This window comes from Petromyzon marinus, chromosome 5 (genome assembly GCF_048934315.1).
Source record: "Petromyzon marinus isolate PM22_M1 ecotype Great Lakes invasive population chromosome 5, UKy_Petmar_22M1.pri1.0, whole genome shotgun sequence".
NCBI lineage: Eukaryota > Metazoa > Chordata > Hyperoartia > Petromyzontiformes > Petromyzontidae > Petromyzon > Petromyzon marinus.
In genome coordinates, this window is record NC_133671.1 from 3,105,937 (window position 1) to 3,133,701 (window position 27,765).

Consider the following 27,765-nt stretch of genomic DNA (forward strand, 5'->3'; position numbering starts at 1 on the left):
GCTGTGAGACAGGAGGCCCAGCAATGGTCCCATGGGCCAGACTACACATGCGAGTTGCTCCAGCGGAATCTACTGGAGAGCTTGGACCCAATAGACGGTGACATGCGGAAATTCGTGCCACTGTCCCAGGCCACATCAGTCGACTTGATGTGGTGGCTGGGATCTCCTCAGGTGACCTGAGGAGACCCTGTGGGGTTCTTCAATGAGCACGTGACCGGATCCAGGAGGGGGCCAGGGGCCCTGGGGGACCCTGGGGGTCACGTGGTCGGTGAGTGGAGCCTTCTCGTGGGTTCGAGAAGGGGGGGGGGGCAGGGTGTGGCCGGCCATGCCGGAGAGGCTTATAAGCAGGCTCAGTGCAGAGAGCGGGGCTGTTGGTGCCTGGGATGAAGCCGTCTCATGAAGACTCTGAAGAAAGAAGCCTCCAGTCATCGTGGCCAAGCAGAAGCCCTCCTGGCTTGGCCACGCCAAATAGTACCCGAGTGTTAGCGAGAGTAGGACGGTGGTCACCACCTTATGTGTAGGGTGTGTTGCAGTTGTGTTAAATAAATAGTGTTACCTCCACACCAGTGTAAGCGCCTCTTTCGAACCATTACACTAGTAAGGTGTGACAAATTGACAGGTTACAATGGTCAACAGACAATTTCCCCCAAGTTTGATAGGCTGATGAAAGAGAAGTCTATCCTCATGACTTTGGTGAAAGAGAATCAGATCCATCTGATGGTGAGACATCTGATTGGGGTAGACAATAAGATGGCTCAATGGTTAAGTAAAAAATAGTTGGACATAAGGAAGTAGTCACTTCATCATCCTGGCATATTCCTTCAAATGGCCTGCAAGTTTGGATCACCCGGGATAGATTAGTTCGCCACAAAGAACCACTGCAAGATTTAGCTGTTTCCCTCCAGACTGACAGCAGGAGGCAGTGCTAACCAGTGCTCTGTCCTGCCATTGTCGGAGGGGGGAGGTGAGGGATGTAAATTCCCTCCATTTCCGTTGGTACTGAATGTCCTGGAAAAGGTTCACGGAGACGGGAACTGCAGAATTCTAATATCTTCCAAATGAATCTTGATTTAAAGCTTTCGTAACTGCAGGAGTTCATACTTTTTGAGTCTTTCGGTCTTTCAGTAAAGTCACATAGATTGAAAAATAATAGGTCACGACGTTTCGATCGCAACACAGGCAATCGTCTTCAGGTGAGAGATAGAAAGCTACTGAAACAAGGCCTTATATAGGCCTGAGATGGGCGTCCCCTCAGGGTCAGAGGGCGGGGCTATAGATGGTCTCCCTGAGGCTGTGGAAGTGGGAATTGTATTGTGAGAGATTAGCATGTCAATGATGCATCGGTGGCAGATCGAGTAGGACATCCAGCCTTTCAATACACAGGCATCCAACCTAGTAATGCAACTCAGATAGTCAGCTAACATTGGCAGGAAGGATGTGATCCCTGACATGCAATACCCCGGTGTCTACAAACTAAGCTGTGTCTGCGGCAGTAGTTACATTGGGGAAACTAAACGACATGTCTTTGACCGTGTTCGTGAACACAGGGCAGATCTGAAACACGGTAGGACCAATACCTTGGCCGTGGCTGATCATTGTTTTAATGCTGTGGGCTCACATTAATTAGATTTTTCCAAGACGAATGTACTATGCAAACCCACTGGCTATCATCAAAGATTTGTCCATGAAGCCATCCAGATATATAAACACAGACATAACTTCAACCGAGAAAATGGGTACAAATTGAGCAATCATTGGAAGGAGGTGATTAACCAGGTAAAGTCTTAACCTGCAGTGATATAGTTAGTCGCATGTTTTTTTTTTTATCTCTATAAGGAGCGAAGTAGTGTTGACTTAGCCAGGTTTGGCCAAATTGGGTTATCTGTCCAACTTGTGCTGCACACGTGTTTTTATTCTGTTGGCATGACCCTATTTGTTTGGGGGCTTTGATATTTAATGTTTCACCTCTTCCGGAGGATGGTGGGGAGCTGGAGCCCACACATGGGTTACTAAAGTTCAGTGTGATGATGACGGGTGTTCATAGTTTCCTCGGTGCCCAGCACTGGGACGGAGTTAACATGTGTAGAGACAGTGCAGGGGTAGAGACAGTGTGTGTGTGTGTGTGGAGCCAATGCATGAGTGGAGATAGTGCGTGTTTGAACACAAGTGGGTGCGGGAACAGTACGTAGCCCAGTGGTCGCGAGGGGTAATCACGGAAGGGGAATCATTTGGGAAAGTTTGGGAATGGGCTCAAGGATTCAAGGAAAAGGGGGCGTGGCCGGGGGCGGAGTGAGGGCCACGCCGGGAATAAAAGGAGGCGAGAGGCAAGGTTCGAGGCGGCCGTGGGATTGGGATCGACCGTCTTCGCGTCGGCGCTACTTGCGTGCCATCCCTGGCCAAAGTTACCTGTGCGTTATCCCTGGCCCCAGTGATCTGTGCGTTATCCCCGTCCAAGTTCAAGTTACCTGCGTGAAGCGCCCTAAATAATACGTAAAGAAACTTCTCAAGTTCAAGTTGTCCGAGAGTCACTACACATGTATTGTAATTGGAGCGTGCCCGGCCATCGCCGATGAAAGCGGGGATTCACCGTCAGAACAAAATGCAGCGTTGCCCACGGGGGTTGTTTAAGCCTTGCAGCTGTCCCTGCTGTTGCCCTCCACATTAAGAAAGGTGCATCTAGATGCGCCACGGTGGCTAGGATATGTTAACTACCTCGCCTGATTTGCAGGAGGTCGTGGGTTAGATCCCGACCCTGTGACGCCAGCTTGTATATTTGGAGTTTGCGTCTCTCTCTCTCCGTGGGCACGTGGATTTTGCTCCGGGTCCTCACAATTTAAAAAAGGTGCGTTTAGAGTATTTGTCCGCTGCTATAAATGTCCACACGATGAGCCACTTCGTCGAGCTATCATGCGTGGCCAGGTCACTTCTGAAATAGGCCGACATAGTTCAGTGGGACTCTGCCGGGGCTGGCAGACTCTGCCAAATTCGGCAGAATCTGCGAAATTCGGCAGACTCTGCCGGGGCTGGCAGACTCTGCCAAATTCGGCAGACTCTACGAAATTCGGCAGATTCTGCCAAATTCGGCAGAATCTGCGAAATTCGGCAGACTCTTTGAAATTTGGCAGACACTTTGAAATTTGGCAGACTCTGCCGGGGCTGGCAGATTCTGCTAAATTCGGCAGATTCTGCGAATTTCGGCAGACTCTGCGAAATTCGGCAGATTCTGCCAAATTCGGCTGACTCTGCGAAATTCGGCAGAATCTGCCAAATTCGGCAGACTCTGCGAAATTCGGCAGACTCTGCGAAATTCGGCAGATCTACCGGGGCTGGTAGACTCTGCCGGAAGAAGTGTTAGGGGGAGAGAGAGAGGGAGAGCGAGCGAGGCGAAGAAAAATGTCGGCGGCGTCATCGTCTCTTGAGCAGAAGCTGTCGCGGCTGCAGGAGCGGCTGAAGCAGGAGAAGCGCGAGGCGAAGCCGCAGATCGACCTCAGCCTGGACCTGCCGGCCCAGCCGAGCCCGCGCCGCGCCCGCCCCGGTGAGGACGGAGCCGAAGGAGGCGCGGATTTACCCCCCTACCCCCCCCCTCAGCGGCACTAGGCCCCGAATCGATTCCCCGCGACTTTTGTAATTTAATTACAGAATCGATTCTCCCCCGCTTTGGTGGTGGGGGGGCGAGTTGCTGCGTGGAATCGATCTCGCTTTGGAGTCGAATCGTCTCGATTCCTTGCACATTTCATGTAATTGTCACGCAAAGGGGCTGACGATGGTGATGGTGGTGATGTTGGTTGTGGTGGTGGTGATGTTGGTGGTGATGTTGGTGGTGGTGGTGATGTTGGTGGTGGTGATGTTGGTGGTGGTGGTGGTGATGTTGGTGGTGGTGATGTTGGTGGTGGTGATGTTGGTGGTGGTGATGCTGGTGGTGATGGTGGTGGTGGTGATGATGATGTTGATGTTGGTGGTGGTGATGCTGGTGGTGATGTTGGTGGTGATGATGATGATGTTGGTGGTGGTGGTGATGTTGGTGGTGGTGGTGATGTTGGTGGTGGTGGTGATGTTGGTGGTGGTGATGCTGGTGGTGGTGGTGATGATGTTGGTGGTGGTGCTGTTGGTGGTGATGATGATGATGTTGGTGGTGGTGGTGATGATAGTGGTGGTGATGTTGGTGGTGATGATGTTGGTGGTGGTGGTGATGGTGGTGGTGGTGATGTTGGTGCCCTGGTGGTCCCCCTCTTTAAGAAGGGAGACCGCACAGACTGTAACAACTACAGGGGCATCTCACTCCTCAGTGTGCCGGGAAAGGTCCTGGCAAGGATTATTCAACATCGCCTTGCCAGGCACGCTGAGGAGAGGCTTGCGGAGCCCCAATGCGGTTTCAGGAAAGGGCGGTCCTGCACAGATGCCATATTTTCTGTCCGTCTGCTACAGCAGAGGTGTAGGGAATTCCAACAAGACCTACATCTCTGCTTTATTGACCTGGTCAAGGCCTATGATACCATCAGTAGGCCTGGGCTCTGGGTTGTTCTTCGTGCTTTTGGAGTCCCTGACCCCCTGCTCACGATCATTAAGGACCTTCATGATGGTGAGCGGGCCCGGGTAAAACTACGTGGCCGGGAGTCAGAGCCATTCCCTGTACACCTTGGGGTGCGACAGGGATGTCCTCTGGCTCCCACATTATTTAACATCTATTTTGACCACGTAGTTCGTGAAGCCTTCAATAGCTGTACCGGGGGAATCTCCATTTGGTACAGATATAATGGGAGGCTGATCGGTCAAGGGATGGCTCCCTATTACTCAACCACGTTATGTATGCCGATGATTTGGTAATAGCTGCTCATTCAGAGGAGGAGTTGGAGACGCTGCTGCTAAGACTGGAGCGTGCCACTAAGAGATGGGGCCTTTCCATCAGCCCCACCAAAACTAAGCACATGCCTGGGTATTTTGTACCATCGGACACTCCACCCCCACAACTCCCAATCGGTGATGGGGCAGTTGTGGAGAGAGTGAAGAGTTTCCCATACCTGGGCAGTGTGCTTATGACCGGCTCCAGTTTAATAGCAGAGGTCTCACTCCGAATCAGTTGAGCGGCAATATCTTTTCATCGGTTGCGTAACGCTGTGTGGAAGCTACCTGGTCTGTTGCTCTGCACTAAGCCTCAGGTCTCGGCCATGGTCATTCCCTCTCTTCTCCACGCTTGCGAAACGTGTACCCCCTTAATGAAACATCTTCGCCGGTTAGAAACATTTAGCCTAGCCTGCCTACGATCCAACCTGGGTTTAACCAGGCTGGATTGTGTGAGGAGCTCCTCCGGCAGGCAAGGCTGCGTTGGCTGGGTCATGTAGCCCGCATGCCCAGCCACCGCATGCCGAAACAGCTTTTGTTCGGCCGGATTGAGGGGGCTAAACGGGCGCGGCACGGGCTAGAGAAGAGATGGAGTGATGTGGTACAGGAGGACGTGGAGCTGAGTGGACTTGCCGATGACTGGTACCAGCGGTGTCAAGATCGGCCTCTGTGGAGGAGGCTCGTGAAGGACGCTACTGGGCAGTTGGAGGTAGTCGCCCTCCAACAACAACGGAGGGCGGAGGAGCGACGCTCAGAACAACGAGCGGAGCGCCGGGTGGCTAAAGCACAGCAGGTTGGCACAGTAGGGGGCACAGGTGGTGCATCAGCCACTCATCTCAGTCAGTCGACCCGTGGCACCTGGGTCTGCCCCGTGACCTCCTGCCAGCGGGCGTTCGACACTTCACGTGGCCTCAGGGTGCACATAGCCTGGCACAAGCATCGTGGTGACGTCACCGCCACTTAGTGGCGAATGGCGGTTGTTGATGTTGGTGGTGGTGATGTTGGTGGTGGTGATGTTGGTGGTGGTGGTGATGATGATGGTGGTGATGTTGGTGGTGGTGATGTTGGTGGTGGTGATGTTGGTGGTGTTGATGATGGTGATGTTGGTGGTGGTGGTGGTGATGTTGGTTCATGGTAGAGACGCGACTCTCCTGCAGGTACGAGAAGGGAGTAGAGGAGACGCCAGACACAGAGCAGCCGAGACGGGAGACGCTTCGAACGTTACAACAACACGGAGCAAAGACAAAGATCCCCCGTGTAGCCTTAACAGACTTTTGGCGCAAAGTGCCGTTAGCGAGCACCTGTGAAGGCCGGCCACGGCGCACGAGGGGGGTGTGTGGCCAACACCACGCCCGGCCACCTTTGTGGCGACGTTTACACACCGCACCAGGGACTCATTTGAGACTTCAGTCGACCTAGGGGAGTCCCAGGACCAGTTCAGATAATCCTCACCGGTGTTGGTGGCCGTGAACGGGAATCGAACCGGGGTTGGGTCGAGTTTGGAGCACCACGGAGCAGTAGGAGACGGGAGAGAGAGCTCCTGAGTGCGGGCTTCTCGTGTGAGCGAATCCCACCACGCGATCGCGGGAACGGCAAACCTCCTCGCAGACGGATTCAGAATCTCGTGGCGATCCACCAACCCTCGCGTCCGCGGCGCTGACCCGCACGGACGCCGGGGTTCAGGACACTGAGTGGTCACTGCTGTGAGTGGTCACTGCTGAGTGAGTGGTCACTACTGAGTGAGTGAGTGGTCACTGCTGTGTGAGTGAGTGGTCACTGCTGAGTGAGTGGTCACTACTGTGTGAGTGGTCACTACTGTGAGTGGTCACTGCTGTGTGAGTGAGTGGTCACTACTGTGAGTGGTCACTGCTGTGAGTGTGAGTGGTCACTGCTGTGTGAGTGAGTGGTCACTGCTGTGTGAGTGAGTGGTCACTGCTGAGTGAGTGGTCACTGCTGTGTGAGTGAGTGGTCACTGCTGTGTGAGTGAGTGGTCACTGCTGTGTGAGTGAGTGGTCACTGCTGTGTGAGTGAGTGAGTGGTCACTGCTGCTGTGAGTGGTCACTGCTGTGAGTGGTCACTGCTGTGAGTGGTCACTGCTGTGTGTGTGAGTGGTCACTGCTGTGTGTGTGAGTGGTCACTGCTGTGTGAGTGAGTGGTCACTGCTGTGTGAGTGAGTGGTCACTACTGTGAGTGGTCACTACTGTGTGAGTGAGTGGTCACTGCTGAGTGAGTGGTCACTGCTGTGTTAGTGAGTGGTCACTACTGTGTGAGTGAGTGGTCACTACTGTGTGAGTGAGTGGTCACTACTGTGTGAGTGAGTGGTCACTGCTGAGTGAGTGGTCACTGCTGTGTGAGTGAGTGGTCACTACTGTGTGAGTGAGTGGTCACTGCTGTGTGAGTGAGTGGTCACTGCTGTGTGAGTGAGTGGTCACTGCTGTGTGAGTGGTCACTACTGTGTGACTGAGTGGTCACTACTGTGAGTGGTCACTACTGTGTGAGTGAGTGGTCACTGCTGAGTGAGTGGTCACTGCTGTGTGAGTTAGTGGTCACTGCTGTGTGAGTGAGTGGTCACTACTGTGAGTGGTCACTGCTGTGTGTGTGAGCGGTCACTGCTGTGTGAGTGAGTGGTCACTGCTGAGTGAGTGGTCACTGCTGTGTGAGTGAGTGGTCACTGCTGAGTGAGTGGTCACTGCTGTGTGAGTGAGTGGTCACTGCTGTGTGAGTGGTCACTGCTGTGTGAGTGAGTGGTCACTGCTGAGTGAGTGGTCACTGCTGTGTGAGTGAGTGGTCACTGCTGTGTGAGTGAGTGGTCACTACTGTGTGAGTGAGTGGTCACTACTGTGTGAGTGAGTGGTCACTGCTGTGTGAGTGGTCACTACTGTGTGAGTGAGTGGTCACTACTGTGAGTGGTCACTGCTGTGTGAGTGAGTGGTCACTGCTGAGTGAGTGGTCACTGCTGAGTGAGTGGTCACTACTGTGAGTGAGTGGTCACTGCTGAGTGAGTGGTCACTGCTGTGTGAGTGAGTGGTCACTGCTGTGAGTGGTCACTGCTGTGTGAGTGAGTGGTCACTGCTGTGTGAGTAGTCACTGCTGTGTGTGTGAGTGGTCACTGCTGTGTGAGTGGTCACTGCTGTGTGTGTGAGTGGTCACTGCTGTGTGAGTGGTCACTGCTGTGTGAGTGAGTGGTCACTGCTGTGAGTGGTCACTGCTGTGTGTGTGAGTGGTCACTGCTGTGTGAGTGAGTGGTCACTGCTGAGTGAGTGAGTGGTCACTACTGTGTGAGTGAGTGGTCACTGCCGAGTGAGTGAGTGGTCACTACTGTGTGAGTGAGTGGTCACTACTGAGTGAGTGGTCACTACTGTGTGAGTGAGTGGTCACTACTGTGAGTGGTCACTGCTGTGAGTGGTCACTGCTGTGAGTGAGTGAGTAGTCACTACTGAGTGAGTGAGTGGTCACTGCTGTGAGTGAGTGAGTGGTCACTACTGAGTGAGTGAGTGGTCACTACTGTGAGTGGTCACTGCTGTGTGAGTGAGTGGTCACTGCTGTGTGAGTGAGTGGTCACTGCTGTGAGTGGTCACTGCTGTGTGAGTGAGTGGTCACTGCTGTGTGAGTGAGTGGTCACTACTGTGAGTGGTCACTACTGTGAGTGGTCACTACTGTGTGAGTGAGTGGTCACTGCTGTGTGAGTGGTCACTGCTGTGTGAGTGAGTGGTCACTACTGAGTGAGTGGTCACTGCTGTGTGAGTGAGTGGTCACTACTGTGAGTGGTCACTGCTGTGTGTGTGAGTGGTCACTGCTGTGTGAGTGAGTGGTCACTGCTGTGTGAGTGAGTGGTCACTACTGTGAGTGGTCACTACTGTGTGAGTGAGTGGTCACTGCTGAGTGAGTGGTCACTGCTGTGTGAGTGGTCACTGCTGTGTGAGTGAGTGGTCACTGCTGTGTGAGTGGTCACTGCTGTGTGAGTGAGTGGTCACTACTGTGTGAGTGAGTGAGTGGTCACTGCTGTGTGAGTGAGTGGTCACTGCTGTGTGTGTGAGTGGTCACTGCTGTGAGTGGTCACTGCTGTGAGTGGTCACTACTGTGTGAGTGAGTGGTCACTGCTGTGTGAGTGAGTGGTCACTGCTGAGTGAGTGGTCACTGCTGTGTGAGGGAGTGGTCACTGCTGTGTGAGTGGTCACTGCTGAGTGAGTGGTCACTACTGTGAGTGAGTGGTCACTGCTGAGTGAGTGGTCACTGCTGTGTGAGTGAGTGGTCACTACTGTGAGTGGTCACTGCTGTGTGAGTGAGTGGTCACTGCTGTGTGAGTGAGTGGTCACTGCTGTGAGTGGTCACTGCTGTGTGTGTGAGTGGTCACTACTGTGAGTGGTCACTGCTGTGTGAGTGAGTGGTCACTGCTGTGAGTGGTCACTGCTGTGTGAGTGGTCACTGCTGTGTGAGTGGTCACTGCTGTGTGAGTGAGTGGTCACTGCTGAGTGAGTGAGTGGTCACTGCTGTGAGTGGTCACTACTGAGTGAGTGGTCACTGTTGTGTGAGTGAGTGGTCACTGCTGTGAGTGGTCACTGCTGAGTGAGTGAGTGAGTGGTCACTGCTGAGTGAGTGGTCACTGCTGTGTGAGTGAGTGGTCACTTTTGTGTGAGTGGTCACTGCTGAGTGAGTGGTCACTGCTGTGAGTGAGTGGTCACTGCTGTGTGAGTGGTCACTGCTGTGTGAGTGAGTGGTCACTGCTGTGAGTGAGTGGTCACTGCTGTGTGAGTGGTCACTGCTGTGTGAGTGAGTGGCCACTGCTGTGTGAGTGAGTGGTCACAGCTGTGTGAGTGGTCACTGCTGAGTGAGTGGTCACTACTGTGAGTGAGTGGTCACTGCTGTGTGAGTGAGTGGTCACTACTGTGTGAATGGGTGGTCACTGCTGTAGCCGAGGGAATTCACATCCCATGCTAGGACCACTACCTCTACAGCCACGAAGGCCACCACCTCCCCAGACATCATCGTAGCAGCTGCGGCTTTTGGGTAACCATCGAACAAAGACGGTCACCACATTGCGCGCTTTCGGATGCGCTTCTGCGGCCGTCTGGAACGCTCTTCAGATATTATGACGCCGCTGGAGTTTAAAATCGTTTCGATTTTAAACTAATTTCTTTAGAACTGCTTTTTGTGTGGAGTTTATTGTCCTTTCTCAGCACCTCCGATTAGCATGGTTGGCTATCTACGGTGAGTGTGAAAGAAGTTTAGCATATATTCATACTTCTCTCTCGTGGGGTGGGTGGACTCGGGCTGTGCCCGTATTTGCGCATGCGTCAGGCGTCTGACACAGAGTGAGCCTCGGTCTCCACGGCCGGCAGTGTAGCGGCGCTTGACGCTGGATGTGTGGAGCTCCGGTTGTCTGATTTGTTCGGTCACATGACCTCTCCCTGTTTTGTAATACGAGCAGATCCGGCTGCAGAGTTCTCAAGGCCCGGCCATCTGAGTCGAGCTAGAGATGCGGCAGCGCAATCCCAGTCTCCACGGGGACACGGGGAGGAGGGGACGCCGAGTTGGCGTTTGCTACTCAGCTCACAGCACGCACCGGCGCCTTGTGATTGGCTTCGTGTGGGTCACGTGGCTGGTCGGGGCAATGCAAACATTCAGCATGGCGGGTGTTTCATTTTCATAATGGGATTTGGAAGAGCTTAAAAACTAAATCGTATGAATATTTGTTCAAGCGCATCACACGCTCCCCTTGGTTATTTCACTGAGCTCTTAGGGAAATAACCAAGGTGATTTCACTGAGGTTTGAACACATTTACCGTCAATATATTTATTTTATTTAATTCATAGGGTAAGCGGGCCCATTTCCTTGCCATTTACTTTCCTGCGTCCTGGGCAGGGATGCAGGTGAGGAGTCCAGGCAAGAGAGGAGGTCATGGGCTTGGGCCCGAGGCCTTTGTGGTATCTGCTGCTTCAGGCTTGACCGATAATTACACTGCCCGTGATTGTAATGGCCCGCTAATGTTCACCTGTTTGGAAAACAGAGCCAACGCACAAAAATATAGATATATTAAATTTTGATTTAAAGCTTTCGTGACTGCAGGGATTCATATTCTCGGTTCTTTCGGTAAAGTCACGTGACTTTACCGAAAGAACATTTGTAGGGTGCACCAAAGTAATTTCCACAGTTCCACGCATAGATCGACGCGAAGCGTAGAGCCTCTTCAGCGCTCGGGAGGAGAGAGTGGATTTTCCCTGTGTGGTTCGGGAGTCTAGCCACGTTCATTCTGTTTAATCCGGTGAAAACTCAAGAGAGACCAGGAGAGTCTCATCTGCAAGCGTTAACTGCGTCGTGGTGCGCACGGTCAGAGGAGAGACTCTTTCCTGGAACTCCGAGAATCGTGGGAGAAAAGGGCAACGTCCCCGGCGTGTGAGATCGTCCGATAAGAGGGGGCGATTCTGAAGCCAGGGGGAGTGGGGCACATTCTGGAGGTTTTTATTCCACATACTGAACGGCAAGCTTCTCCAGTTTTAAAGACGTGCGAGAGCGGTTCTTGTGCTTAGTTGCTGAGCACAGGCCAAACGGAACAAAACGCCAAGTGGCCAGCAACAAGCGGCACGATTAAAGTTGTAATACTATAAAACTAAAAACTCTTTTTTTTATTTTACCAGGAAAGGCCCACTGAGCTATATAACTTTTTTTTTTTAGAAGCAACCTGGCGACAAAAGTGTCTTATGACGTGGAAATTTATAACAGCCAAATACTCAACGCACATTGATTCTAAACGTGGAGGGATAAACTGGAGAACCGGGGGAAATCCACGCGACCACGGGGGGAGGGGGGGGGGAGAGACATGCAAACTCCAAATATTACAGGCGTCAGGGTTGGGACCAAACCCACGACCTCCTGTATACCAGATCAGGAAGTTAACATCGCGCCACCGCGGTGCACCAAAGCGTTAACGCATTTCTCGAATGTTGTAAGGAATTGTTAAAAAAGAGATGATGGATGGAATTTCAAAGTGGAGCAGCACTTGTGAAGAAGCAGAAAGAGAAGTGTTGTAACCTGCAGTGTGGTGAGTGAGTTGGTTAGTGAGTTGGTGAGTGTGTTGGTGAGTGAGTGAGTGAGTTGGTGAGTGAGTGAGTGTGTTGTAACCTGCAGTGTGGTGAGTGAGTGAGTTGGTGAGTGAGTGTTGTAACCTCCAGTGTGGTGAGTGTGTTGGTGAGTGAGTGAGTGTGTTGTAACCTGCAGTGTGGTGAGTGAGTTAGTTAGTGAGTTGGTGAGTGAGTGAGTGTGTTGGTGAGGTAGTGAGTGTGTTGTAACCTGCAGTGTGGTGAGTGAGTGAGTTGGTGAGTGAGTGTGTTGGTGAGTGTGTTGGTGAGTGAGTGAGTGTGTTGTAACCTGCAGTGTGGTGAGTGAGTGAGTTGGTTAGTGAGTTGGTGAGTGTGTTGGTGAGTGAGTGAGTGTGTGTGTTGTAACCTGCAGTGTGGTGAGTGAGTGAGTTGGTGAGTGAGTGTATTGTAACCTCCAGTGTGGTGAGTGTGTTGGTGAGTGAGTGAGTGTGTTGTAACCTGCAGTGTGGTGAGTGAGTGAGTTAGTTAGTGATTTGGTGAGTGAGTGAGTGTGTTGGTGAGTGAGTGAGTGTGTTGTAACCTGCAGTGTGGTGAGTGAGTGAGTTGGTGAGTGAGTGTGTTGGTGAGTGAGTGTGTTGGTGAGTGAGTGAGTGTGTTGTAACCTGCAGTGTGGTGAGTGAGTGAGTGAGTTGGTTAGTGAGTTGGTGAGTGAGTGAGTGTGTTGGTGAGTGAGTGAGTGTGTTGTAACCTGCAGTGTGGTGAGTGAGTGAGTTGGTGAGTGAGTGAGTTGTAACCTCCATTGTGGTGAGTGAGTGAGTGTGTTGTAACCTACAGTGTGGTGGTGGAACACTGGGTGAGTTGAAACGGCCGGTCTGGTAGACCGAGTCCTCAACATTGTTGGATTCAAGTTCACGGGAACAGTAACCATGGCAGTAGCAATAGGAGAGCGATAAGGACGTGACTGACCACCGGTGACTGGAGGGAATTAGTCGGTGCTGGATCATCAATCAGCATGTAGACAGTGCAAGATTGGTGAAGGGAGCACGTTCTGTCCCACCTTTCGCCCAGTAGCTGGCCATTGTGGGTTAACCCCTATCCAGTTCTAGCACTTACTCGGGCCTGCGCAACTCTCACACCTCTTTGCCTCGGCAAAGGAGTGCTCCGTGGAAGAGGACATTGCACTGAACTCAATCGGACAGCACCGCTCACAGCAATGTTCCATCGTTCCATTTCTGCGTCCCTCGTTCCATGAATCTGTAAAAAAAAATCCCATTTTATTTTTGGTTGTGTTGCAAATTTTATGTTTTACCCTCTCTTTCCCGTCTCGGTGCTTCTCTCTGTCTCCGTGTGTGTGTGTGTGTGTCATGCCGTCGATCTCATTTCTCTCCCCCCCCCCTCCTCAGTCATTGTTGTTACCCTAGCTTCGCCCACTCGACAGCAAACACAAGGTAACCTCACGAGCCAGCGAGCGAGGCGCCGCCGCCGCTACTGCACGCCACCGCGATCGCGTAGCGCGGTAACCTCGCTCCTGCACACGCCCCGAAGCCACGCGAGTGGCGGCCCGCACCACAGGTGTAAAGCATGCCGACACCAACGGCAAGCACGCTTGCGGCTCACCGACTAATGGCCTCGGCTCGCGTGGATGCATCTGCGCAAGTTCATGCATTTTGCATCGCTTCACATTATCGTTTGTTGTCCTTTTTTTTAATGAAAGAAATTCCAGCCAGGATTCTTTACTCGCCCATTCCGGTCAGTTGAATATCCAGGATGTCAATTTTTTTCAGAGGAAAGCAGACTCAGGATTGGCTCTTTATGGTCATGTGAGCAGATATCTCTGAATCCCTTAGCTGCTGGGATGGGTATCTGAATAATAGAAAAGCAGTTTGTGATCTTCTATTATTATAGTTCTTCATTATTCTGTATTCTTAGTTTGGAAGTGGAGGAATGAACACATGCATCCATATATTATCACAATGAAATATATTAATTCCTTATTCTTCACCATAGTTGCGTAGAGGCAATTTACCCGGTCCTTCAGTTTTTCCCTCCACGTTTAAACACGTGCGTTCAGAGTATTTGACTGCATTACATTTCCACGTGATAAGCCACTTTGTTGAGCTATTATTTGTGGCCAGGTAGCTTCTGAAAAAGAGCTACATAGCTCAGTGGGGCCTTACCTGGTAAAATAAAAAATAGATTTTAGTTTCAATTTGTGACTCATTTTCAAATTCGGGATTTGAGTTGTGGCGCAAAAAAAGGCCTCGAACGCATTCGCTAAGTGTCGGGGAATGTAACATGTACCGTACATAACCTGAGTACGTTCTCCTGCAAACATCATTGGGCAGCGGCAGGAATTGAGCCCTAGACCCTCTGATTCGTCCAACAGTGCGTGGCAAGCGTGCTCACGAGCTGGCCGCCCTCCCAACGAGAGCCGCGTCACGTCCAGGGGACTTTTACTGCCTTTACTTTTAAGAACTGCGTAAGTGGGGAAACTTAGTTGCAGCGCGGCTCGTCAATGACCATGAACAATTGCTCATCAGTGCCTCATCCACGTGGTCAGCCGTTGCAATGCAGAGTTCAGGTTTCAAGTTTAACCAGGTTGAGAACTCAAAAAGAGACGAGGATGGTCTCCATTGCAAATCTGACCTCGGCCACCAAGGAGACAAAAGCGATTGCATAAAATCAAAGTACAAGAATAAGTATTCTTGGAGTCTTTCAGTAAAGTCACGTAGATAGGTTCAAAGAAAAAAAACAAAACTACGATGTATCAATCGTCATCAGGAAGAAAAATTATCCTGATGACGATTGCGTGCGTTGCGATCGAAACGTCGTAGTTTTTTGTTTGTTATTTTTTGTTATTGTCTTTGAAACTATCTACGTGACTTTACCGAAAGAACCAAGAATATGAACTCCTGCAGTCACGAAAGCTTTAAGTGAAGATTTTTACAACAATAAAGCGAATGAAAATCTTTCGAGCCAATATAACTGAATTGGTGCAAAAATAAGCACCCAAATAAATATGCAATGTATACATTTCCTTTAATCAAAGTTACGCTGAGCGTCGACATAGTTTTTGGGGCCACTATTGTACTCGTGCGTAAACAGACAAGAGCTTGTGAGTAAAATACAGCTGCACGTGAAGTTGTCGCACAGAATCGACAGCTCGGCATCAACTTGTGATCGAGCTGGAAGAGGAACCGAGGGCGTTTTTTGAAGCGATAGAATTCCAGGTGTTTGGGGCCATTAATAAAACAGAGGTTCTTGCCAAAAACCTATCTGCATATTCTGCGGCCTTCACGACATGCTGCATTAACCAGCCAAACCGCGTGCCCGACGTAGCTGAATATTAACACTTCACGTATGATATTTACGCTCTTAACAGGCACCGTTATAAAATTAACAGCACGCAGACACTCTTGCGGTGGCAGTGGCACCTACGTTCTCAGCGTCTGGTTTTTGCTCTTCGCAAACCTGGCAAAGCAGAGGCAGGCTGGGTTTCCCACAGCGCCACATGCGAGTTGCGTGATTGGCTACTCCTGGCACCGCTGTTGCGTGATTGGCTGCTCCTGGCACTGCTGTTGCGTGATTGGCTGCTCCTAGCCCGCATTGGCGGTTTTCAAGTGTGCAGCTGCCACGTGAGGCTCTCTGAAGCGTTCAGTGGAAACCCAGGCTGACTACTTTGTTTGGTTTCAGAGCGAAATCCATCCACGCGCACACACACACCTACCCTGTTTTATTAACTCTCATCATTGTTGCGCATGATGTGGTGTGTGCACAGTGCGTATAACCTCCTGCTGTATGGCTCTGCAGTTCGTGTGAACTCGGGGAGTTGAATGCATCCTGTGTTGACCTTGACTTGTGTGATGAATGTGCGGTATGTGCTGTGAAGAAGGGCCATTGCCCAAATCGTCGCCTATTGAATACATAAATGGTTTCTTTTTCCTTTTAAGGCCACAGTGTTATTGGTGAATGTGTTGCGTCTTTTGTTAATTTGGTAATGTATAACCATTTAAAAATAATTAATCACTATTTTACAATGCCGTATTGTTTGTACAGTGTTCCGTTGTAACTTTAAATGTGACTTACTTATGAGAAGCTTTGCCTTTTGGGTAGAAACGAACGGTCCATGCGTGGTGTCCACATGTAGCGTGGGGCCCTCGCACTGCGCGCCGTGTGTCACACCTATGGGTACGGTGTACGCACGCCGCATAGCGATCGTGAAGTAAGCAGCACTGGGGTTGGAAACGGCGCCCGGCTAAATGGGCTTTCACTTCCCGCCTCGTTGCATATCCCTGTGGGAAGGGTGAAGTGCGTTCGGTCACTTTGTCTCCGTAGCCGTATTTTTTGGTGTCACGGTGACCATGTTGTATGGTTGCTTGGTGGTCATGTTACATGGCTGTTGTCTTCTTGGCAGCTGATTGGCCGTTGTAGTGGGAGTTATGACATAGCAACCAGTGCCACACCGCCGCTATATTTGCGACCTCACTTGGACTCGCATTTTCGCTTCAACATTTAGTACATTTTCTCATTCGGAATGTCGGATCTTATCTGCAGTTGCAGCCTGCCTGATTTTGTGTTTTCTGTACCGAGGGCCCCTGGGCCCGGGTCTCACGCTCACAGCAAGCAGCTGCAATGCCACGGAATCATTGCGGAAGCGAGATCAGAATCGGGATATTTATTTATGCTGGAGGAATCTGATGAGCTATGAAGCTCTTTTTTTAAAGCACATGTCCAGCATATACTGCGCACTTTGATGTCGGCCGCCCATCCGTGTTCGCGCTAAAACACTCGGCGGAGCGAAAACCGAAACAAGCTAAAATGATCCATCCTCACCGTCGATTACATTACAATTTATTTGCAACGTAAGGACGGGGGGGGGGGGGGGGGGCTTAGGGAAGGGGCTGAGCTCATGGACTCTCCATGGCTCACAGAGCATCAGGCCCTGGTTGCGGTTCTCTGTCTGGACCAGAACTGGGCCATTCCTGGGCCAGCAGACCCTGGCTGTAACAGCTCTGAGGGACAGAAGGTATTGGAGACCATGGCATCGTGAGGACCGCCTTACTGCAGTGGTCTCCATTTTGCAAGCTGCACTTTGCTGTGATCGCTGAAGCCTGTGGGAGTAGCTTAAGGAATCGTGCCGCAACTTGCGCGTTGCATATGCTGCCGCAGTGTTGCGGTCTCAAATCGAGTGGCTTTATTGGTCATTCAAATAAGCACCGGAAATGTTGCTGGGCTACAGCGTCATTCGTTGTAACGAATGAGGATTTCCTAGTTCCTGCTGACCGCGTCCTCATGGATGAGACGCTGTGCATTGAAAAAACTTCCCAGCACAAGAGCACGGTGACGGCGAACGGTGACTGGAATGTGGGGGCTACGTTGATTGAGAGGAGGGCCGAAGCCTTGCCAAGAGAGATGCCATGTTTAGGGCGCCACGGTGGTGAGACGTTAAACTCCCTCACCTGGTATATAGGAGCGCGTGGGTTCTATACCTACCCTGACGCCTGCTGTATGTATATTTGGAGTTTGCGTGTTCTCCCCCTGGTCGCGTGGATTTGTCTCGGGGTCCTCTGGATTTTCTCTCCACGTTTAGAATCGACGCGCGTTTAGAGTATTTGGCTGCTATAAATTTCCACTTGATAAGCCACTTCGTTGAGCTATCATTTGTGGCCAGGTGGTTTCTGAAAAAGAGCTACATACAGTGAGGGAAAAAAGTATTTGATCCCCTGCTGATTTTGTACGTTTTACCACTGACAAAGAAATGATCAGTCTATAATTTTAATGGTAGGTTTATTTGAACAGTGAGAGCCAGAATAACAACAAAAAATCCAGAAAACCGCATGTCAAAAATGTTATAAATTGATTTGCATTTTAATGAGGGAAATAAGTATTTGACCCCTCTGCAAAACATGACTTAGTACTTGGTGGCAAAACCCTTGTTGGCAATCACAGAGGTCAGACGTTTCTTGTAGTTGGCCACCAGGTTTGCACACATCTCAGGAGGGATTTTGTCCCACTCCTCTTTGCAGATCTTCTCCAAGTCATTAAGGTTTCGAGGCTGACGTTTGGCAACTCGAACCTTCAGCTCCCTCCACAGATTTTCTATATTAAGGTCTGGAGACTGGCTAGGCCACTCCATGACCTTAATGTGCTTCTTCTTGAGCCACTCTTTTATGGCCTTGGCCGTGTGTTTTGGGTCATTGTCATGCTGGAATACCCATCCACGACCTATTTTCAATGCCCTGCCTGAGGGAAGGAGGTTCTCACCCAAGATTTGACGGTACATGGCCCCGTCCATCGTCCCTTTGATGCGGTGAAGTTGTCCTGTCCCCTTAGCAGAAAAACACCCCCAAAGCATAATGTTTCCACCTCCATGTTTGACGGTGGGGATGGTGTTCTTGGGGTCATAGGCAGCATTCCTCCTCCTCCAAACACGGCGAGTTGAGTTGATGCCAAAGAGCTCCAGTTTGGTCTCATCTGACCACAACACTTTCACCCAGTTGTCCTCTGAATCATTCAGATGTTCATTGGCAAACTTCAGACGGGCATGTATATGTGCTTTCTTGAGCAGGGGGACCTTACAGGCGCTGCAGGATTTCAGTCCTTCACGGCATAGTGTGTTACCAATTGTTTTCTTGGTGACTATGGTCCCAGCTGCCTTGAGATCATTGACAAGATCCTCCCGTGTAGTTCTGGGCTGATTCCTCACCGTTCTCATGATCATTGCAACTCCACGAGGTGAGATCTTGCATGGAGCCCCAGGCCGAGGGAGATTGACAGTTCTTTTGTGTTTCTTCCATTTGCGAATAATCACACCAACTGTTTTCACCTTCTCACCAAGCTGCTTCGCAATGGTCTTGTAGCCCATTCCAGCCTTTTGTAGGTCTACAATCTTGTCCCTGACATCCGTGGAGAGCTCTTTGGTCTTGGCCATGGTGGAGAGTTTGGAATCTGATTGATTGATTGCTTCTGTGGACAGGTGTCTTTTATACAGGTAACAAGCTGAGATTAGGAGCACTCCCTTTAAGAGTGTACTCCTAATCTCAGCTCGTTGCCTGTATAAAAGACACCTGGGAGCCAGAAATCTTTCTGATTGAGAGGGGATCAAATACTTATTTCCCTCATTAAAATGCAAATCAATTTATAACATTTTTGACATGCGTTTTTCCGGATTTTGTTGTTGTTATTCTGTCTCTCACTGTTCAAATAAACCTACCATTAAAATTATAGACTGATCATTTCTTTGTCAGTGGACAAACGTACAAAATCAGCAGGGGATCAAATACTTTTTTTCCCTCACTGTAGCTCAGTGGACATTATCTGGTCTAATAAAAAATAATTTAGCTTTAGGTGATATCTTGGTCTTTATGTAAAGCGATGAAGTTTACAGGTGAGAATGTGGATGGATAGAACTTCATTGTACTCAGATCTTTGGGTAATGGGGAAAATAGACTTGACGGAGACACATGTTTTGAAAACTAAAATAATATGAGCATTCTTTTAGTCGAAAATATGAAAACGCGACGTTTTTTTGTGGTTAAATCTTGACTTAAAGCTTTCGTGACTGCAGGAATTCATATTCTTTGGGTCTTTCGGTAAAGCCACGTAGATAGAAAAAATATAAAAATAATAACAATATCACGACGTTTCGATCGCAACACAAGCAATCGTCATCAGGTGACGATTGCTTGTTTATTTTTTTTTCTATCTACGTGGCTTTACCGAAAGACCCAAATAATTTATTTTTGTGGCTGTCGCGCTCATCGATGGAATTGTCTCACTGCCCCGTGTTCACGTGTGTGTGTGTGTGTGTATACGTGCTTATTCTTGTGCATCTGTGCTTGGCGCTGCGTTTCATTGCGTCTCCTTGTGCTCCCATATCTGTATGTGTGCGCGTGTCAGTGGGTCTCACCCTGCAGCCTCCGACCCAGACCTCCACCTATCAGAGCGATGGGCAGAGGCACCAACACACACCAACGCATGGAGCACAACACACGACACACACGCACCAGTCCACACAGGTGAGCAATGCAGCAGCGTAGCAGCGCGGTGGGACACACCCGTACCTCACAGCTAGAAGCACCCGGGTTCGAATCCCGACTCGGGTGCCTTTCTGTGTGGAGTCTGTATGTTCTCCCCACCCCCCCCACCCGTGTCTACATTGGTTTCCTTTGGATTCTCAGGTTTCCTGCCAGAACAAAAGTAAAGATTTTGATTTAAAGCTTTCGTGACTGCAGGGATTCATATTCTTGGTTCTTTATTATTTTAATGTTTCCCTTCTACGTGACTTTACCAAGAATATAAAAGTAAAGATGCAATGTAATTGGTATTGGCCAAACAGCCTAATGCATAAAAAATACAGTAATTTCCCCACTATACGTAAGTGATGCATTCCTGGGGGGAATGCTACTTAACTCTAAATTACTTCAAGCGCACTCTAATTTTTCCATCGAAATAATGTTTAAATTCAAGGGTTATGTTCCTAGCCGACATTTCTTGAAAAAAATACGTAACTAAATGTCATGAAGTGTGCAAAAAGTGCATGTGATTACAATTTAACATGCATGTTTTTACTAATTATAAATACAAATCATATAATTTGATACAACTGGTTGAAGAGCTACGTTGATTTTGATGATCAATCCAGACAGTTAGTCTTTCTAAAATTCCACAACTGCTATACGAGTTGTTTTAGTGGCAGTTAAAGGTTCCACATTTTGAGCAAATTCTATAATGTTTCTCGCATTCAGTCGAATACTTCTCACCGAGGTCGTGGGTAGGCAAATAATTCTGGCAATATAGACTTCCTTTACACCTGCGTCAGAATGCTTTAAAACTTCTCATTTAACCTCTAGATTAATACGTATCCTTCAACCTTTTTTTGCCAGAGGCAATGTCATTGTTTAGTGTCGGTTTTGCACGCATCTTTCTAAGCTGGTGTTCTTCACTCAGAGGGGTGCAGGCCACTTTCGTTGATGAGACATCATAAGTGCGAGAGGCGCCACACATTTGAAACCATCGCAGTTTGACAGCAGCACGATGATGATGATGATGGGGGGGGGGGTGTTTTCGCATTTGTGTATTGCCGGGGGGCCGCCAGTGGCCCGCGGGCCTTGAAATGAAGAAAACTCTTCTAAGCCCTTTGAACTCTTTTGTTTTAGCTATCGCCTAACGCTGTGCAGTATTTCTACCTCACCTGTGTGCAACGAACATACAAAATGGAGGGCTGGCAGGCGGAGCGCGTGGCAGAGGCATTTCTGGTGTTCCGCACTACGCGCGTACAGCCCTGTATGACGTGGCAAAAAATAGCTTTTTAGACCGCGTGCGTTCCGAGTAAAAAAAAAAAAAGGTGCAAATAGATTTTTCGCTTGCACAGTTTTTTCATAAGGACGCTTGTTTGCGACGCATTACACTTACGAGGAAATATACCTGTCAACCCCTTATCAGTGCCTACCTTATTACAGACCAATTCAGACCTTATCGGTCACCCCGTGTACCCCTTATAAATGTCAACGTTCATCCTACAAAGTCCCATCACAATGGAGAAACACAACACAAATAGACAACAACAAAAAAATGTTTGCCCGTATTGAAACGGCTGTACGCCGTATAGACCTGAAAACTCAATTTCCCTGTTCAAGAATACGGGGAAAACCGTATGGGTTGACAGGTATGAAATATGTTCCCAAATTAATCAACAACACATAATGCGACAGCTTACAGCGGGGTATTTATTATACTCGATTAGAATTACACACAGCAGCAACATCGCTTCTTACTGCGAAAACTTGGCAGGACCCTCCTGAGAGAGAGTCTTGCGACTCGGTGAGGCTTTCCTGGGTAAAGAAACGGCACAACAACAATAATACACAAGGGGCCCGAGTCCCCTGTTGGTGTCAACGTAATGTACGACCCTTCACCTTTCCTGTCTCTTTTAAAGAAGTTGTATGACCTACGCTGCGGTTGCAGTGAAACCCTTGTCAGTTCACCAATTGAAGCAATTGGCGGGACCCCGGGGTCCCATCACTGCCCCGGGGTGGGAAAAACCGCGTAGCGACACGAGTCTTGTTGCCTTACCGACAACAAAACTAGTGTCAATCGATTGGCCTCGTCGAGAGCTACTCGGGGCACTAAGTTTCGTAAAAAGTTGAAAAATTACATAAACACGTTAAATTCACTGCCTGGGGGGCGGGCTCTCATTGGCAAAGAAGCTGAGGATCGACGGCTGACCGGAGGGCGTCGTCGCCGCGCGCGACCGCGGCGGACGCCCCCCGGGGCTTGTGTTTGGCCGGTGGGGTGGCGCCCATCGTGTCGATCGCCGCCTGCTGCTGCTGGCGCTTGTTGGCGCGAGTCTGGGCGGGCGGCGCTTTGCTGTCGGGATCACGAGTGGGCGGACTGAAAAATAATAATTATTGACATGATTTTTGCGGGGTCCCCGGGGTCCCGCCAAATGATTCAATTGTTCATTCGGAAATATTACACAAACATACTATGAAAGAAACGTATTTTGTACCACGACACTTCATTGCCGGTGCTCGTTACGAAACCTAAGTTCTCGCTAACGTGGCAAGCCCACTGGCTCGCCTCCTCCTACAAAGTTAGCAAAACTGGCGAACTTCATTTAAATTTTACTTTACTCTATTCATCGGCGGGCAGAATGTTTTGAAAGGAGTGTCGGTTCCAAATGAGTGCAATGCAACCATCCCCAATCTATCAGCGAGTTCTGGCTGACCCCATGCCTTGACTGGACATCTGTGGGAAAGAGCTTTGTAGCTTATCAGATTCCTCCAGGATAAATAAAGATTCTGATTGCGTTGGACAGGACGAAGATGGTCAGAGTTAATGGAGCGCAGTCAAACGGGCGTGATGAGGCTTTGACGGTGTGTGTATGTGGGTGAACACTGACCTGGGGTAGCATGGCCGACAGACGGGAGGGGTTGTTTGTTTGCATCTCCATGGGCTTTGGCTGCTGGCGGGACTAACTTGTTGTTTTTCGATCGGGGTGCTTTTTTTTTGCTGGTTTGCAGGCGTGTTTACAAGCCAGAGGGACAACGCACACACACCACAGCGTAAACACAACACACACCTCGCCGACCACGCACACCTCGCACGCCACGCACACCACGCCTCCGGGGCACACACAGCATGGCACGGTCCCCAGGTTTCGACAGACACTGCAGCTACCTCCGTCATCATATGGCTCGACCCCTCGGAGTTTAGAGAGGTGAGCGCTCGCTTGTTCGTGTGTCTTGCTTTCAGGCGGCAGGGTGGCGGAGTCGTGACACTTGCAGCTCATAGCAAGCATGGCCTTATTCCCGAATAGGGGGAGCCTTTCTGTGTGGAGTTTGTGTGTTCTCACCCCGTTCTGCACGGGTTTCCTCCAGGTTCTCCAGTTTCTTCCCGTAGCTAAACCACTCAACATAACAGGTCTTGGCCAAACATCCCAGTACTAAACTTACTCAGTTTGCGACGACACGCAGAAGTAACATCCCCCCCCCCCCCCCCCCCCCCGTGGCAGCGCGGTTTGCTGCTTAGTTCAGAGGCTCACGGTTTGAATCCAGCTGCCGCCCTGGTTAACACCGTGGGGTTATTAGCCGTAAAAATGCGCGCAGTCTGCATCACAGTGGACGTTGTGTGCCGGCTTCTTGCTCCAAAATCTGCCAAATAAAAATAAAAAAAATCACCGGCTAATTATATCAGTTGGAATAGAGGCATACCTCTTATAGCGCTGCCTTTTATAACGCTCGTTCCTTGTGACGCTCTTTGCCCTGGAGGAAAATTACTGCGCGGATCAACCCATATATGGAAGAGAGTGGTCGTGGCGTTGCCCGTAGGGGCGTGTCTCAGCCAAAGAACGGTCTTGTGGAGCCTGAATCGAGGTGTCCGTTATATCGATTCTGGTCAAGGTCGATCCAACAGCCACTTTCGAGGAGCGATTCACCGAGGGTTAATCGGTGCAGGAATTAGTTGGCGAGCGATCCACGGAATGAGTAATCCCATTGGTTAGTACAGCTTCGTGGGTTTATGGCAGACGGTGGTTAATCTTACGCGAGTGAGTGGATCACCCGTTGTGTTTGACATGTTATCATTCAAAGTTATTTTTATTTATATAATGCTTTTGTACATTTATCATGTGCTCGGTGTCGTTTAGGCTATTACCGATGCCCCAATGAAGCCCTCGTATATCGCTCATAGGTAACAAAATAGCACTCTAGTGTTATAATGACCTCCAGCGCTGTTTACCTAGAATGCACCCTGAGGCTATAACAATTATCGCTCCCCCTACTGCGAAAACTTGGCAGGACTCTTCTGAAAAAAGATTCGTTAGACTAAGTGAGCATTCCTTTGGTGAATAGGTGGAATATCAATAACAAAAAATAGATATCATTGCGTCAAACACACGCATACATGACGGTGCTGAACACCGTGGCTAGCGCAGTGGTTAATGCACTACTCTGCGAACATGGACAACCCGAGTTCAAATCGTGACCAGGGCTAACGGTGACAATAAATATCCGAACCCCTCCTGCACTCCCCCCACCCCTCCACCAATCGGCAGCGACTGGCATGGTGGAATATTGTGGTGGTAAAAAAACGCTCATATGTGGGGAGACCTTCATCCTCTGGTGAATTGAGAATGTTCCACACGTAAGACTGAGAATGGCACAAATGTATTCGTAAAACTATTGAGGCAGTGGCTATTCAGGATTTCGGTAGGCTGTGTTGAGGATGCTGACTTTGATTTGTTTGACCAGGCGAGAGCTCAAGAGGCAAGGGGTAATCAAATTTTTCACGACTGACCTGGGGCACCAAAAAGGGTGGTGGTTGTGGAACGTGAGATTCGGACCGTGCCCAGAGATGCTCGGGGCCACCTCTGGGCAGTCGGTACACGAGAGGGTCCTCCGCTGTTGGGCACTGCCCTCAGAGCTGCGAGGGAGTCGCTGCACCTTTGTGGTGTGTACATGTGGCGCTTGCCGTTGTGTGCGTTCTGCAGTGTCGAAATTGACCAGAAGCTGCAGGAGATCATGAATCAGACCGGCTTCCTGACGCTGGATGGGAAGGTACGCGCAGAACAAACTAAACCGTGCACTTGCAATCGACAACAACGACGACAACAACCGCTGTTCACCACTAAGTGGCGGTGACGTCACCACGGCGCTTCTGCCATGCTAGGCACACTTTGAGGCCGCGTGAAGTGTCAAAGGCTCGCTGGCAGGAGGTCATGGAACAAATCCAGGTGCCCGTGGGTTCACTGAGATGACTGGCTGATGCACCACCTGTGCTCCCCACTGCAAACACACACACGCATGTCTATAAGAGCTGGTTAACAAAGGGACATTTTGCATTGAAGAGTTAAAGGGAAATTGCGTGAGATATACCGTGGGCATTGAGTCATACAAGCGCATTGTGTCTGCGTTGACATCACCATGGCCCTTGCCTAAAAATGCGCACGAATAACTAGTTAGTCCAATAATGACTGTAAGAAAGAGATAACGCGCCTCATTCAAATCAAAAGCATTTATATCAGTTGAGTTACTTTACCATTTTCCAAACCAGGATAGTTTTAATTAAACAGCTACAACTTGTGCCGTGTCATGATGATGATGATTTTTACTTCCTTTTATTGTTTGTTTCCGATTATAATCGATGGATTGGTGAAGATACGTAGTTTCATGACATCATGCAAAATGTTAAGAAGAGTGAGTGGGTTTGGGCAGTATCACATCACGGCCAAAAAGAGACAATGGAGGATGGTCAAGGATAATAACAGGAGTGGCAGCCAAGAGATGGAATGCATCCGAGAGGACGTCCACCGGGAAGTTGGAGCAAGGAAATCAGGTTGTGCGCCGGTGCTGGACGGATTGTTGCATAGTAGGATCGTGGGAGGTGTCTTGGGGAGGCCTTCACCCAGCGTTGGATCGATCGAGGCTGATGGTGCTGACTGCAGCTTATTGAAATAAAAATGTATTCACTGTGTTCACAGTGCAGCTGTTTGAAAGAATATGAATAACATCCATTTGCGTCTGCCGTATTGACTTCCCCAACACTTAGTTGAATAAGACGGTGAATTAAAAAAACTGTAAATCTTATTCTTGCCGTATGGCTGCTGATGTTAGATGCAGATCAACAACTACAATTTCACATTCCAGTGGTGGTCAAGCCCAGATAACCGTGTCACAACCAGCGGAGTGGTGCATCATCGCTGTGATGTCTCCTTCGCATTTGTGGATCGGGCATTTTGCTTCGTTATACGTCGTACGGTCTCTGCAAAATGTTAAATGAGGCCTTGTTATGACATTAAGCCACTCCGTTGGCAGCGCACGTTAATGCGGTGCGTTGCGGGTGTGTGTCGGTTAACAGCGCTACCGGGCTGACATCAGCGAGCTGGAAACCCTGGGTGAGATGGGCAGCGGCACCTGCGGGCAAGTGTGGAAAATGCGCTACAAACCAACGTCGCACATCCTGGCCGTCAAGGTGAGCGAGCTGCACGCTCGAAGCGATGTTTTTCTCGCCGCGTGGTGGCGTGAGCACGGTCATCACCGTCGATCCACTTTCGATGTTTCTGTTGCCGTGCTCATCGCACCTCCGATTAGCGCACGCGCCGGCCTTCGTCGGTGCCCACTAACAGCACTTGCCGAAGTGGTCCTACAGAGGGGAGCTTTGCCATTGTGCGCGTTGCGCGTGCATTTATTGCGGTCCAAATGTGATTGTAGAAGCCCCGGTGTGAAATCTGTTCGTCCTGCAGCCCACATTAGCTGACGCCACACCCTTACACACTCTCACTGCCATGTCCTCTCTGTGGAAACGTGGTAGTGTAGGAATAGGAGCCCGTTGTGAAAAGTACCAGTCGTACACGTGCCTGGTGTTCTGAGAATTGCCAGGTGTGGCATACCATTGTATGCTGGCACATTTTCGATCACTGCACTGCGGCTGTATGTTTGCACATTAGGGTGTAATAATTTTAAATTGTAACGCACAAAGTATTCGCTCACTCTTGTGGAGAGAGAGAAAGAGAGCGACTCGGAGGCACGGGGAAACAGACGAACTGTAAGGCAGCCACGCGATGATCCGGCGACAACAATAGCCCCAAGCTCTGAAGTCCTCTCTATATTCAGGTGTTATCGGCCTGTCAATGAGCGTTTACACATCGGAGGCACCTGGAGAAAACCCTGGTGCGCAAGTGAGGAACACTGTCCCGTGCACTCGACATGCACATGAAAAAGTTAAGTTTTGGTTTTCTGCTATCACCGTCCTCTCCGTTTGTTACATTTGTGCTCAAAGTCAACCGCTGAAAGTGTCGTTCTGATCCGTTCGTATTTACACGCGACTTTGGGACGCCTCTTCCTCGCTATACCAGCCAAAAGCAGAATCTTTATTCATCCCGGAGGAATCCTGTGAGCTGTGAAGATGTCCAGGAATTATTGAGGGGGGTTGTCTTTTAAGCTCCCAGTGCTTCAGTATCACAGGAAAATTCTTAAAACCAGAAGGCGTGACCTTGGAAATAACAAACTTGTATTTAGAATAGCACTCTAGTACAGATCATCATATAAATTTGTGCGTACTGTGTATATACACGTACACATAACAATGTAGACATACAATGTGTATGTTTGGATGTATTTGCGTTTGTATTGCCTTTGTAATGCAACTTGTATTTACTTAGCATCTTAATGCAGCTCCATCTCAAGATATTGTGTGATAGTGGCTCGTGAGCAGAGAGATACGCACGCATATCTGTATTATGGGTTCATCAGTTGCATATTAGGGGATTGGAATCTGTGGAATTTGGGTCGCCAAACCGTTTGCAGATCTATTATAAACAGGTAATCTGTCCGATGTCTTTGAAGCTCGCGTAAATTGCCATTGCCAACGTTCGCTTGTTTTTTTCTG

At 49.7% G+C, this 27,765-nt stretch overlaps 1 protein-coding gene across 3 annotated transcripts in view; it reads left to right on the top strand.

Moving 5' to 3' along the window:
* Positions 1-3,324: 3,324 nt before the first annotated feature.
* The window catches only part of MAP2K7 (mitogen-activated protein kinase kinase 7), a 42,273-nt gene continuing 17,832 nt past the window's right edge, over positions 3,325-27,765 (top strand). Inside the window, exons 1-6 of one of the 3 annotated variants that reach the window (XM_032946701.2) lie at positions 3,325-3,535; positions 13,281-13,325; positions 19,777-19,895; positions 22,902-23,098; positions 24,869-24,935; positions 26,236-26,349. In XM_032946701.2, the coding sequence (XP_032802592.1) occupies positions 3,394-3,535; positions 13,281-13,325; positions 19,777-19,895; positions 22,902-23,098; positions 24,869-24,935; positions 26,236-26,349 (684 nt within the window). In that variant the 5' untranslated portion in view covers positions 3,325-3,393. The remainder of the gene's footprint in view (positions 3,536-13,280; positions 13,326-19,776; positions 19,896-22,901; positions 23,099-24,868; positions 24,936-26,235; positions 26,350-27,765) is intronic. The other 2 variants (XM_032946700.2, XM_032946702.2) reach the window with 2 other exon arrangements.